General features: G+C 40.1%; 1 protein-coding gene across 1 annotated transcript; it reads right to left on the bottom strand.

Annotated features, from left to right (window-relative positions):
- Positions 1-872: 872 nt before the first annotated feature.
- syt12 (synaptotagmin XII) lies at positions 873-13,570 on the bottom strand. The gene is made up of 7 exons (XM_061076825.1): positions 13,525-13,570; positions 12,610-12,803; positions 10,019-10,423; positions 4,819-5,034; positions 3,798-3,918; positions 3,148-3,281; positions 873-1,107 (listed from the first exon to the last, which is right to left on the bottom strand). Exons 1-7 carry the CDS (start codon positions 13,568-13,570, stop codon positions 934-936), a joined length of 1,290 nt encoding a protein of 429 aa, XP_060932808.1. The 3' UTR covers positions 873-933.
- Positions 13,571-15,027: the final 1,457 nt, after the last annotated feature.

The following is a 15,027-nucleotide window of genomic DNA, read 5'->3' as shown; positions in this document are numbered from 1 at the left end:
ATGGCAATGATGAAGACTGTTGTACTATTTACACTGTTAAATATGCTTCTGCAACTGGTATTGCCATTAGTGTGGTTAAAAATAGAACAAACGTGAAGTGAAATTTATATGTTGAGTACATCTGATTTGGCCACCCTGTAACAACTGCTACAAATTACAATAATTTCACCTGGATAAGAGTACCTGGATTTAGTTTTTTTTTGTTTTCTTTTTTTTAAAAGCACAATAAATACTGAACATACCAAAAACCTCTACTGTTTGTCGGTCTCACTGTTGACACAAACCCAAACCACATCCAATAGAGCGGACTAGGTCGAGCAGGCCCCAATCGATGACTTGGTTCGAAAAAGATAAATGAGAGTTTTCCTGAAAGAGAAGCAATCTCCCCCCCTCCCGTCCGGCCGTTCATTCTCTAGACAACTATAATAGGCTACAACCAGAGTAGGCACCATGCAGAGAGGAGGGTGGAGGGGGTAGGGGGTCTGGCGTGGTCACCTTGTTCTGAATTAGATCTTGCATCAAACTCCACACTGACGTTTCTGATCGAGATATTTAAGAATGGGGGAATCAGGCCACTTCTCAAACCAAAGGGGGAACTTGCTAATGTAGGGAGTACAGGATAAGTTTGGGTTGACATCCCCCTGGTAAACACCACCCTTCGCCATAGTGCATCTGAGCCAGGATGAAGCCAAATAATAAAGACAGGATTCAAATGTATACTTGATCCCTATGCACCCAAATACACCCAGTTCAGGGTCAAACCCTTGCTTTTCAGAGAGACATAAACCACACACAGTATTCTCCTGTGGGCCACAGAATAAACTCTTATCTCCCAACACAGATTCCAGCATGGCACCACATGAGGGGGGGAGACGATGAAGAAGCGAGTGTTTTAACTTGAAACAGGTCTGATGTGTGGAAGGGCAGAGGGGACTAGATCCTGCGCAGGGGGTGCCACATGGACACAGGTTTCCTCAGAGTGGCCAGCATCTGGTTCCAGTGGGTGATCCCCATCCCGCTGGCCTCGGGACCGATGATCACGTGACCCAGGTTCTCCCCCCGACCGTCGTCTGTGGCCTCGGCCACTGTCACCCTCAGCGACAGCTCCTGCAAACAGCATAACATGGTTACACAAGCTGCTAAGTAAGCATGACTCAGCATCTATTTTACAGCAGGGATACAGTTTAATGGACATGAGCAGTAACAGCATTTGGTGCTTTTACTGCTTTGGCATTTTAACCTCATCACCTTCTTATTCACAACATTTCATTTTATTACTGTTTGGCTCATTTTCAAAAAAAAAGTGTGCTTTAAACAGTTTTTTAAACACTTATGTCTTTAAGGGGCACATGTTATACTGCAGGATGATTTTAATGAGTTTGTCATTGTTAATTTTGTATAATATTCTAGGGATGGTTTTGTCAGTCTTGAAGTCAGTCAGCTCCTGGATTGTTGTGACATTTGGTAAACACACATTCATCTCCCCTGAGGAGGCTGGGGCGGATCCAGGGGTGCGGCCAGGTAGGCATTGCCAAATTAAATCTGATTGGCTTCCCCTGGACTTATAATTATTTAGAAATTTAGAAAACTCCACCACTAGTCATTTGTCCTAATTTCCTTGATCCCTTATCCCTTAAATAGTTTGCATTATGACCAATAACCTGTCAAACAGTCCCGTGGATTTCATGCTAAATCAATATGCTGAACATGGTGAACATTATACCTCCATCAGCATGTAAACATTGTGTGACACTGACATTTAGCTCAAAACTTTAATCAGGCAATCTTTAAAGAGGCCACAAGGGACCAGTACACATAAACACACAATACATGTACAATATATAGGTTTAGTCCAATAAAAATAAGACCCGAGCAGAGAGGTCTGAGTATTTATAATTATAGATAATTCTAGATACTGTAAAATCATTCTAGCCATTAAATATGTTATAATTGTCAGCAGCAGAGGCACATCTATATTAATCACATTTTTCACATTTTTTTCACATTTAATATGATACTGTTTGGTTCATTTTCTCAACACTCAAAAGTGTAGAAGTGACCACATGTTTTAAAGATTGTTAAAGACTAAGGCACATGTTACACAGCAGGAAGCTTTTAAGAACTCTTTTAGCCTCGCTGAGAGTGAAGCTGTTGGGATGACACTGTCAGTGTCATATCTGTTTTCTGTTTATGTTCTTTTTGTTGCTTTAGTAGTGTAACTACTGTAGCTAGAGATACTGCTGCTAATGCTGCTTTGTGAAAGCCCCTGCAAAGAGTTTTTTACGGATTATGAAATTATCTTAATTTAATATTTATGACCTACAACAGCAAATGAGACAATCAGGAAGAAAATTTTATTTTTCTATAAAGTATTGTCAATGTCTGTGATCAGGTCGGATTACCCGCGACGTCAGAGTAATGATTTACTGAATTCAGGCTGGAAATGCCCATGTTCAGACTGTCGAGTCTGTTCCTTGCCAGTTCTCTTACAAACAAGATGCATGAGATTAGAATGAGAATTAGGATACATTACCTCATCACTATGCATCCTGCAAACAGTTGTGTAATGGTTTGGTTTGATATTCCAGCCAACTTTAGGCCCCTATACATTGAATGACTTGGTATCAGGTGGGATGTTCCCTTCACCCACGAGAAGAGGATGGATGGGTTTCTAGTACCTGTGTTTAAAATTCAATGATTATGTTGAATCTGTTCTAACATTGTTAGAGGATTGTCTTTTCTGACGAGTGGGTTCATATTTTCTGTATCTTAATTTGTATGTGAATATGTATTTTGTTTGTATGTGAGGGACTTTCTTATCGTCGAGCCAATTGTGTGTGCGCTCCCAATTCTGTTTTGGCCAGATAAGGTTACAACTGGGAGTGGTTTCCTTCCCATACTGCAGCCAAGTATGGGAAAAACAAGTTAAGCGAAAACACTTCTGCTTTTGTCCACAGAGGCGCCAAAATCGACCAAAATGAAAAGTTCCTTGCAGCAGCTTTAAGGGATAGGGGTGAGGGTTACTGCTATTTAATCATCACATGTATCACATTTCAGCTTTCTTATCTTTTCCTTTGACATAAATGTCCTGTTTGGATATAAAAGTTTTCATCTTATCGTTTCCTCATCAAGAGTCTGAGGTGTCACCTGCAGGACGAGGGACGGCACAGAGAAGATCATGGCCTCGTTGAAGATGGGGTTTGTGTCGTCCCTTTTGGTCGACGTCTTCTTCTTGCTGATCTTCCTGCCGTCTTGCAGGAGATAAACTTTGACGAACGGGTCTGACAATGAGAATGAGTGAAGGTTAGATAACATCCCCGTGTCAGGCCTCTAGAACCCAACATACACATACACGTTAATATACAACGCCCCTCACAAAGTTCTTAGGCAGTGTAACAGACTATGGTGGGATCAATTAGAAGCACAGTCCTGTACACGCTGTTAGCTCATTGGATGATAAGGACATTGCTTTAGTAAGTGACCTTTATCAGTGCAATGTTAAAACAGCACTTATGTGGACGTTTAATGTGATGAATAAGTCATTGAATCCCATCTGCCTCTCTGAAAAATAAGAGGATCTTCTCCTCTTATTAGGAGTCATTAACACTCTGTTATTACTGAGCCAATACGTGTTTTGTTCAGTGGTGAGACGATGAGTCACTTTGAAACGACAGATTTGAAGGCAGAGAGACGGATAGACCTGCACAGTGCATAGGTCACACACTGAGGAAGATAAGGTAGACAAATACAGTACAGACACACACATAAACTACAGCCAACAGATGAAGGTCCCTGACCTGCCGTGGTCCTGCCGTTGGTCCACACTAGGCTCTTGCACTTGGCCACAACGACAGTGAGGCGCTCTGCTGTGGGCAAATAGCTGAGAGACAAGAGGATCTCACCGACTGCATCTACGGCCTGTGGAGTCAAAGCAGAACATGGCAACACATGTCATATAACACAGGATGAGAGACATGTGTTCGCAGGGGTCTGACCAATCAGAGTTCAGTGCTTTTAGTAGGTATACTGCTAACATATCTTCAGATAAAATATTTAAACTAAAGCAATCACATCATCATTTAAAATGTAACATGAGGCCGACATATGTAATATTTAAAACCTTCTCAACATGTTTGATTCCATTTTAATATCCAATTGATAATCAATCACTCTAAGAGAAAATATAAAAATAATAATTGCTAGATTTAAGGACCTTTTATTGTTTTGCTGTGCATTAGTTAATGGAAATTAACAGAGTTACAGCCTTTTAAATATGCTCCATCCATTTAGTTGATTAGAATTAAACATGGTAAAAGCCAATAACTATTCCAGAGGCAAACTCTATTCCCTATACTGGTCAATATTCTTGATATTCAAATTTTAGGTTAAGTTTATTTGTTAAACTTGTTAAACTTACATATATATATTTTTAAATAACTCAGTATTGTTACCATGGTAACCTCCAATCTTATATACCTGCCCCACTGAATCTGAGTCCAGCCAAACAGAAAGATGTTTTTCAATGCAGATAGCATAAAAGTGTTTCAATGAAACAGGCTTTTTATTATAACTGACGTCATCACCAATCACATCAGTTCTGCATTATATTGTGCAGCTAAGTCTTGTTGCTATTTATTCTATCTGACATGTAGTTTGGCTAAATGTCCAGCAGGGGGTCTCAGACACCACTTTGCCCTCCAACACATTGCAATGTAGACCTCATATCATATGGAAACCGTGCTTTAAAACCCATACTTCTGTCTTTCCTTGTGTCATATCAACTTGCACATTACGACACATCTCAGTATTGAAGTTCACCTTATTGACATCTTGAAGGTAGAGCCAGGCGTTGAAGGGTCTGATGGTCAGGTCCAGGTCTGACAGCTTGAGATCTGCCACTCCTGCGCTGGTGTTCCTCTCGTCAGCGTCGATGCCAAACGCGGAGAATAGCAGGTTGTACTCATCCAAATTGGACGATTCCATGGGGATGGAGAAGCGCTCTACAAAAATCACGGTGAATGCATTGGGCTGGACCTGTGGGAGGCAGAGGGTTGAAGGGGAAATGTTGGATTGTAATTCATAACAATGGCTGGACCAGGCCCTCATAAGTAGAAAACACATGAAGTAAACACATAGGAACCAAAACCACAAGCACAAAATGTAGTGTTGCTTTCGAGATGAATCAAACAAGTTTCTAAGAAAAGATGTGGTGTAGGCTGTAACATATGCTCCTCTCCTCATCCTCTCCCTGACTCACTCAGAGCCACAGAAGGACAATACACTTTCTATTTATGACATGATAACTCAATCAACTGTGGAAAAACCTCTGGTTCAAGCAGGCTGAATGAATCCATCACCAAGGTATCACATACAGACGACCCCAAACAAAGCAGGTCTGCAGGTAGTTTTTAAAGACAACTAAAAAAAATAAATGGTCATTTCAAAATGGAGAGAAGAGGATGCTTTGACATTTATGGTGTAGCCTACACTATCATCTTCAACTACATTTGTTGAAAGATCAATTTACCAAAAAAAACAACAACAAAGTATTCTATATCACCTAACTCCATGTGGCTCGAGGTGTTAAAATATCAGCTTCTCAGAAACTTTTTTTGTCAATTCCAAACAGTGAAGGCAAACTTTTTTGTTTTTTTGTTCGAAACTACTCTCTCCTGAAGAAATTGTTCCTACAACACTCCTGGCAGTGTGTGCTATGGTTGGTCATTGTCAGGTATCTCAGGGGAAATCCGTAGACAGTTCCAACAAATATTAAAGTTACATCAATTCAATAGCATATATAGTCCATATCGGCTCAGTGTTCATTCTGTGCACATCTCACCATAATGCACTTAGCTACTGTTTGCACTTTCAGGCTTGATGCCAAACTGTCTTTGGAGCTTCTTCTGTGCATTGACAGCAAAGTGTTGACTGGGAATCACTGACCAAATGGCTTGAAACTACAACATGTAAGACATATTTAATATGTATATTCATTATATTTGCATGTGGGATTTCCAAAACTATTTCTTCACTTTCCTGCCAAATCGTCAGTTGTGAGGCATAAGTAACATCTTGTGTGTTTTTTTTCAGCAGCCCACACAGGGCCGGGTCTAGACAGGCATGTATGAGGGGGCAGCCACAAATCTTGAGGGGGCATTGTGCTTTATTATATTATTATTATTATAAATTGGGATTTAGTTTGAGGGGGCACAACATTTATTTGAGGGGGCCAGGCCCCCTCTTGCCCCTGCCTAGACCCGGCCCTGAGCCCACATCAAAACCAAGCAGAATCACGTCACAAGCCACTGTTGCTGTTTTTAAAGAGAATAAACCCAGTCTGAGGGCAGTTTGATCAGCAGAGCACACCATGACTCAACACCAACTTAGTGTCTGATGCCGAGGTCAACCATCAGATGCTGAAGCCCACGTGGAAACAGGGGGGTTTTCAAAGCGGAGGGAAGTTACCAGGCAACTACATGCGTAGGGGAGTGGGTTTAATAATAGCATTTTTTTTCTCTCACACCAGTTATTTATTTAGTTTATTCTTGAAGTGTGAAATACAAGGAGGAATCTTTCTGATAATTTACACAAGAACAAAAGCTGCTGCGATGCAAGGTCACCAGAAGATGTTATTGATGAATAGGAAAAATAATATCTGCCTGAACCGAAGGAGAGTTGTGAATTCAGAGTACAGCATCCACAAATCAGCCTGTGTGAGGCCGACCTTGGTTTGCACCTCACATAAAACATCGGAATATCATCATAATCATACATCCAACACCTACAGCATCCAGTATACGGCTCTGCTGCTGCTGCTGCTGCTGTGCAAATACAGGATGTACATGAGGATATAAAGCATCCAAAGAGGTATCTCTCTCTCCTTCCATAATATGAGACTGTCTGTCTTCATTATTTGCCTTATCGCCTTTGGGATAACAATGGTGATGTGTGTGGGGAAAATGAGGCAATGAAAATAGAGAGAAAGAGAGAGAGAAAGAGAGGAAGGCATGTGTGTGAAGATGGGAGCGTGATTTCCACAGGAGACAGCGACACAGAGAATGGTGACTGGCGTGAGCATTATTACTGGCAAAACAAAATCAAGAAGCAGTGACAGCAAATAAATGAGAAAGAAGAAAAGGTGGATGAGGGTGAAAATGAGAAAGGAAAGGTGAGTGAAAGGAAACAAGCGAGGAGCTGGGGATGAAAGTGAGCGAGAGAGAGAGCACAAGAAAACAAAGGCAGAGAGAGGGAAAGAAAAAAAAATCTGGCTTGACCAGCAGGGCGAGTGGAGCTGATCTAAGCATTTCCTTTGGTTGTCAGCATTCAAGAGAGAGCCGGTGAATCTGATGCATGAGAGGCTGCTTCCCTTTCTTGTTAACATCAACATGCTCAGGTGAGCGGAGCCCCGATGAGTGTGTGTGTGTGTGTCCCTGTCAGTCTGCACAAACTGCACAATCTGCACAGAGCGACAGACACACACACGAGGCGCCGTCCACTCAGAGCTCAGCCGGACAGGAATCAGAGAAAGCTCTGGCACCGTGGAGCTGAGAGCAGAAGGCCAGCGGCCGGGGAGCAGATGGAGGAGTGACGCTCTGTTCTTTTACTCACAGTCACTCCACCTTACAGAAAAGCACTTTAGGAAATTGGTTCAGTAGAAAATGTAACAATTAAGATAATATCTTTTAAACCTTTTAAAACTTTAAAAGATACATGATGACAAAATAAAAACACATGAAAATAATGAATGTGTTTTAAAATTTAAATCTTTTTTTATTGTAAAAGTTATTAGATTGTAACTTTAACGTTTTGAGTTAAGCTGAATAATAATAATAATAGTATTATTATTATTAATAATAATAATAATAATAATAATAATAATCAGAAGATGGATAAATTCTCAATAAGTAATTTAAAAAAACGGATTTACAGACTAATACAAAACAATATATTAGCTTTATAGCTTTAAAATGCTCTTTAATACCAAATTAAAAGAACAAATGTAAATAAAATCAAATATAATTAAAATGCTATTCTAAACTTGAGAGTTTAAAAAATATATTTAAATGAAGATAAAGAAATATGAACTCAGTTCCAGTGAGTATTTTTAATTTGATTATGTTAATCTTTTATCTTATTATCTGTTTTCTGGTAAAAATATAAGTTTGCACAAATTCATAAATCCAATATCTACATGTCATAATGTATATTCTGATATAAATATGCTCACATGTTTTCAGGGATAAATATTAAATAGGAAACAGTTTGAATTTAACTAGACAGAAATATCAGTTTTTCACAAATTCAGAAAATAAGATTCCAGTAAAATCAATGCACTTCATCACAGTATGAGGTTCATTGACTTGAAGAACTGTCCCCGGAGCCTTATTATACATCCAGAGGTATTAACAGGATATTGTGGAGGAAAAATCTGGAACTGTCTCATAGTGAATATATCGTTATATAAGCCAACACTATTATCTAATCTAAACTCATCTATGTTGTGACCTGCAGCATTGCCCATTTTAAACTGTGAACAAAACACAGCCTATCATTATAACCTAAACTGCAGGTAAAACAGAATCATTGTTCCATCTCAAACCACTGAGAGTTAATCACGTGCTCTCCTGATGAAGGCAAAATCTTCAACAAAATGTACCTTGCTTTGTACATCTAGCCCCCAGGGGGCCTCACTGCTCATCCACATGAAACAGGCTCTGGTGTCAGACAGGAGAGGATTGGGCTCATCGAGCTGCAGGATCAAGTCTCTCACCCCGCGGGACGGATCGCTGTCCAAACTTCACCCAGGGCTAAAGTCTTAACCACAGTTCAAGCGAGCCGAAGCTTCCCCATGAGCGAGAATGTTTCAGACACGACTGTCTTCGGTCCTTTATTCGAAGTTCAATCACTGCGGCTTAACTGCAGATCACCTTTCTGAGAAGCTGTTCCTGTCGTTTCCATCTTCACTATAGAAAGTCTGAGATGCGTTGGAAGTCCCTCATATGAAGATTCACTGTATAATTTGGATTGCCTTTATTTCACATTAACATAAATCCATCTTCTATAAAAATGCCCTCACGCTTAGAAAAACACATACTGTGCTGAAATAATTAGCTCAGGGATTTATGAGTTGATCAATTTTGACAATTAGATAAACTAGAGGTGTTTATCCAAATAACAGATTGTCAAAAGTGAGTGAGTGGCTACTATCACTTTTTTGGCTCCAGGTTTGACAAATGGCAGCCCACCTCTTATCATCACTTTAATACAATAATCAAAATATGATACGTTACAGCCCTAAGACACAAAACAGTGTCAGTCCAGCTGTGAGGAACTTCCCGTTAAAGATGCCCTGTGAAAATATATGTTAGTCAAACATAAATTACTTTTACATTCAGTTTTTCACATCACAATACATAATGTGAATCCTTGAGGTCTAATAAATTAGCTGAATTGATTTTCCACATAAAACACCTGCAAAGCTGATTATTAAAACACCAGCAGTCTTCTTCTTCTCATATCTCTCTAAATCCTGCTGGTGAATATTACATGTGTGTCACCGCCATCTGCAAGTCACTCATACAGTTTAAAACCATCGGCGGAAATCTGTGTTGTATCTGTTTTTTATCATCCATATGCACATGAATGTCATTGTACACATGCTTGAGACCAAGAAACACTGATCTATAGAGTGGCCAAACACTACATTGGGTACCTTACCTTATTAATTACCTATATTCCATTTCTAACTTATAACCAATATTACTTTCTCATTAATGGATGGACAGTTTTATCCACCAGGAAACACAGGAAACATTTCTAACGTGTCATAATCAGATGAATCAATGTCGTTGAAAGTAATTTTTTGATTGTGACTAATTCTAACATCAATCTTTGATGCGCAAGACCAAGTAGCTCCACATGCTAAGGAGAAACAATTGTATTACTTACTGATTTTTTTCTGATCATTTTGAAGACATAACAGATAATTTAAAATTACAAAAAAGAAACAACTCCTCACCCGTGTGACTCCCACAGGTAGCTCCTCTGGCCCCAGGGAGATTCTGATGAAGCAGCCTGGGAAGTCTCCCTCCTCTTTCTCCAGCAGGTCCTTCCCCTGGTGCAGGGTGATGTGGAGCATCCCCATCCCCTGGCCCGGTGGCCTGGGCGGTTCATACTCCAGCGTCACCTCCAACTGGCCCACCGTATAGTCGTGGCCGAAGTTGTTGGCGATGGAGGAGATGGAGCTGAGCGAGTCGGTGGAGATGGAGCGGTTGAGTTGGGCCATGCCGCTCGGGTCCAGCTCCCTGCTCATCAGCTCCAGGTGGCCCAGGTCCCTGAAGCAATCCGTGGTTTCGCCGAGGGCCAGGCTGGGTTTTCGGCTGGAGGTGGTGGAGGTCCTCCGGTGGTTGTTGGCCACCACTCTCTGGATCAAAATACATTTTAAAGTTAGGGGGGTGTGGAAATCAAATACTTCCTGTTACTTTCTCTGCTTGTCTGCAACTGGATCCTATTTCAGTGAGAAGTTCTATATAGGCTGCATGGTGGAATGGTTTTGTTTTTGTTGTTGTAATTTTTTGTAATTCTGACCATTTCATAACAAGACACTAAAATGTAGTCATGTGAGTTTTACTCCTAAGCTCCAAAAACGATTTACCAAAACGTAGGACTTAGTAGACAAACAACTCAGATCTTCATACTTCAATTTGACTTATATGCTGGTTTTATTAGTAAGTTCAGTAAGTTTAATGCTGTTCTGCACTATGAGCTCACCAAGGCCAGTTCTTTATTAACCATAACCCTCCAATAACTCATTGATTTTGGTCTCCACTAAATCTTGTGGGCAAAATCTGACTCTTCAGCTTGTACATGCTGCACTATGTCCACCATCTTGTTGTGTCTTTGTGCTGAGTAAGTGTGAAGTATCTCAGGTGTTGGCCAAAACCAACACAATGAAAGCAGCAAGTTAACTAAACAGAACAGTGTCAAAACATCTTGATTGCCCCCTGATGGCTGGCTGCAGCATAGGACAGAACCCTGCTTCCTCCATGGGAGTGGACATGTCAAATAAATTTTTCCCAAAGTCAGTTTCTGTCATTTGACGTTATGTGCTATTTTTCACAGTTTGTTTTTAATAAGTTACTGGTCGCAATTAAAACGGAATGAAACGTCATGATTGACAGCTGAGATTGGTCAATAATTCTTCTTAATAGCTTTAGCTCAATTGTATCAAATTGCCCTTTGGTTGTAGTAACATCGCTGTTTCCAGGTCTCTGAAACTACTTTATTTTTCACTTGTTATCATAACCTATGGATACGAATAAATACTATTTAAGAAATAAATACTAAAATAAATCTAAAATAAATCTAAAATAAATCTCAATCATAAAGTAGATTAGATTTATGCTATTGAGGGCCAAGACTCTGAAGGTGGTGCTGAAGTGAATTTGAACCTTCAGCCTCAGGAAGCTTTCACAAACCAGCTGCTGCACCTCAGAAAGAAGACCCTGCAGACATGTTTGTTCATCACAGCTCCAGGTGAAGAAACCCCTAACATCTACTTCACAAAACCTCTCAGCTCCATGCTTTTAGACATACACAGCATCTTTTGTGCACAACACTGACAACATACAAACCCAGTTGACTTGTGTACATACACTCATGGTGTATAATTTCATGGGGTTGGTCATTAGTCTTTCTAATATATTGCATATTCTCAGAGGTGTCAAGTAACGAAGTACAAATATTTCGTTACCTTACTTAAGTAGAAATTTTGGGTATTTATTTTTCATACGACTTTTTACTTCTACTCCTTGCATTTTCACGCAAATATCTGTACTTTCTACTCCTTACATTTTAAAAATAGCCTCGTTACTCCTATTTCATTTTGGCGTGTTTTCATTCTGGGTTGTCATCGTTGGAGTCGAATCAAGATTACAATACAGGATTGAGTCCAAAGGTCTCAAGGTCTCTTCCAATAAAGGTTATTGATAACATTCCACTGAAGTTTGACTTTTTGCACTATTACAATACTTATTGGCAACTAGTTATCATGTCTTCTGCTGAAACGCATGTTAATGCTCAGTAGTACACATATGGGACTTTAATGTATTTGCATTGTAATAAAATGTGATCATTTTCAATGGGCATATATGCAGCTGAAACGGATAGCCTAGTGCCTCCCACATTTTTCAACATAACATTTTAATATAACATTATAGTCATAATGGCCTTTAGAAAACTGTTTTTTTTGGAGGAGGTGGGGTAGTGCACTATAGGCCCCTGAGACGCGGCTTAAGAGTTTGTCCTTAATGGAAAAAATGTCCCCTTACATTACTTTTACTTTTATACTTTAAATAGTTTTGAAACCAGTACTTTTACACTTTTAATTAAGTAAAACGCTTGAGTTGATACTTCAACTTCTACAGAAGTATTTTTTAAACCCTAGTATCTTTACTTCTACTTGAGTAATGAATGTGAATACTTTTGACACCTCTGCATATTCTCCTACTTTCTTTTCACATCTTTTTACCTTTCTTTAACATGTTTTGTTGTTGTTTCTGTTGTCCTCGTCCATACAGCTATATGCATATTTCTATGTAAGTACCGTACCTTTTGTCTGACTTCTGAGAAGGAAGTTCCATATTTCTCTTGCAGGTACCGATAGTCAAAGTTGGGGAAGGGCGACGGCTTGGGGAAGGTGCCAGACTTCCACAGCTTCCAGAGGTTGATCCCAGCCACACACAGCAGCACGAGGAAGCCCACCAGGTAGATGCCCACCTCCCAGCCGGGCGGGTTACGCACCACTGAAACAGACAGAACAAGCTGTAATCTCTCCCTAAGCATTTCCATTTTATCAGCAGCATGCAGCTTAAAGCTTGGCGTCATAACCGTGTCTGTATTTATGGGCAGAGTTTGATCACTGTGCACAGTAAAGATTGTTTAGAAAAGCCTTTTTATGTCAAGACCAGCAGGAGTGTTAACAAGCTCACAGTCACTGAGCTCAGCCACTTGTGTCGAGACTCCTCATTTAGCAGTGAGTTGTGGCTTTAGGTGGTCGTCAGGTTTAAAAAGTGTAATGTCAATCAGATAATGGTTTGGGAAGAAAGCTGAGAGACAAATTGGAACGCTGCTCTGAATTCAACGTCGGAGTTTCTCACATTACATTGAAGAGGAGGCTCGTACTGAGCCGTCTTCCTCCAGATGGATTGCATCTGTGGGAGGACTCTGACAGCTTTATCTCCTCTTTCAAACACCAGAGATAAGTCAATTATGGGGCAAGTCCAAATGTTTTGTAACACCGACGGCCTTCAGCAACAGATGAGGACAGAGATGTTGTAAATCTTGCGTGTAATGGCGACAACAGCTGTCAAATAAACCCGAGAGCAGACACACACACACACACACACAACCACACAACAGCGTCGGTAAAAAACGTAACTGACAAGCATTCATCGACACAGGGATTCATGCAGAGATCAGGGCTGTGCTGGAAACTGTGTGTGACGTGCAGCGCTGTCCACTCACCGCTCTGATGGTAGCCTGATATATCGCCACTTTGATCCGAGGACATGGTGCTGCGGCCAGCCTGCAAAAAAACATCCAGACGATAATCTCTTCAAGTGGCTTTAATGTCAAAGGCTGTAACAGAGCAAAATCTGACAAGGGGTGACCTGGGAACAAATTATAGACTTTTGTAGACGGCAATTTGTGTGATCATGCAGAATAAAGTTTGAGTACATTTTCCTCTAAAATATATTGTAAAATACATCTGAAGGAGCTTTTTATTAAAGACTTGAAAAATGATCTTGTAACATCCAGATCTGAATCGTTTTCCTTCAACATGAATCAGAATAACCATGTAGTTTAACCTGCTCTGAGCCGCAGGGCCAAATTGCACCATGGGACACCAGTAGCTCCTTTCATCCATTGCAAGGTTCAAGATGAAACGCATGAACAGGATACATGTACGATGACATGCATGCATAACAAGGAAGGTCAGGGCTCATGATACATTTGAACATTTCTACACAGGGGCCAACAGAGGGCAAACATTCAGATTTTAATTTCAACCAACGATTTATCAAGAACCACTATTTAAAGTGCTGTTCAGATCCAGGTCCACTGCTTTTCAGCCTGGTGTTAAGTTTTTACTGGTCAGGATGTCGTGGTTAAAAGAATCCAGTCTTAGCTGATGATGGGAGGACAATTTGAAAAGCAGCTTCAAGGGCAGAAGTCAGACTATGTTTGCTCAGACTTTCCTCTTGACAGTTGACACACACCCTGAGAAGCACTATAGCTGTGTAAATATGGTTTCACTGTCACTTACCGGAGAGAACACCCGGAATTTGTTAAACCACAAGAAGTTGATTTCAGGATTATAGAAGATTATAGAAGCTCATATAAGAAAACAATATGTTGTGTTTCAGTCATGAACCAACAATGGGGAAAATCTTGCTGGGTGAAGGAATTATGTTTTTTCTACCAGATGCATCAGGGAGACCAGACAGACAGAAGGTTAACAGGTAAACGGTCGTATTGCCATCACAAATATCTAAACCTTGGCTCATCCATTGTTGTGTCCCCTCTAGATGTCTCCAAAGAAGTCAGAGTGTTCTCTTGCTGAGACATTATGTACTTTCCTCCATTTTTTTTATCTTTCTATCATCCTAAATCAAATAAAGAAATGGGGACTAGGTATTATAACCCAAATCCTCCTGGGTTAGAGAGGCCAAAAACATATGATTATTCATACTGAGTGAAAAATAATGAAAGTAACTACAAGTTATTAAATAGTTATTGTAAATATATTAAGGATGCAAGCTGGAATATGATAAGAGGCCTTTTTAAAAAATCAATTATGAATTAGATTCGACATTCCTCAACTAAATCAAGGTTTCTGGCACATGGGTCACGCAACTGTGTCACCAGAGTCCAGAGGTCTTTAGGTTTTTGAGTAGATAAAATAAATTGAAAAAATAATTTGCACTTGAGGTCACAGTAGACTATACTAGAGGCAGTTATTCAGTA

This window comes from Limanda limanda, chromosome 8, assembly GCF_963576545.1.
Source record: "Limanda limanda chromosome 8, fLimLim1.1, whole genome shotgun sequence".
Taxonomy (NCBI): domain Eukaryota; kingdom Metazoa; phylum Chordata; class Actinopteri; order Pleuronectiformes; family Pleuronectidae; genus Limanda; species Limanda limanda.
Note: the sequence above shows the minus strand (reverse complement) of the source record. Positions and strands in the feature narration are given on the sequence as shown.

Excerpts from the sequence above, each read along its gene's own strand:
- syt12 (XM_061076825.1), bottom strand. The coding sequence starts at position 13,570 with ATGTCCTCGGATCAAAGTGGCGATATATCAGGCTACCATCAGAGCG. Across the intron at positions 10,424-12,609 it reads TCTCAGAAGTCAGACAAAAG|AGAGTGGTGGCCAACAACCA; the intron begins GTACGGTACTTA and ends ATTTTGATCCAG. Across the intron at positions 3,282-3,797 it reads CAACGGCAGGACCACGGCAG|ACCCGTTCGTCAAAGTTTAT; the intron begins GTCAGGGACCTT and ends TCTCATTGTCAG.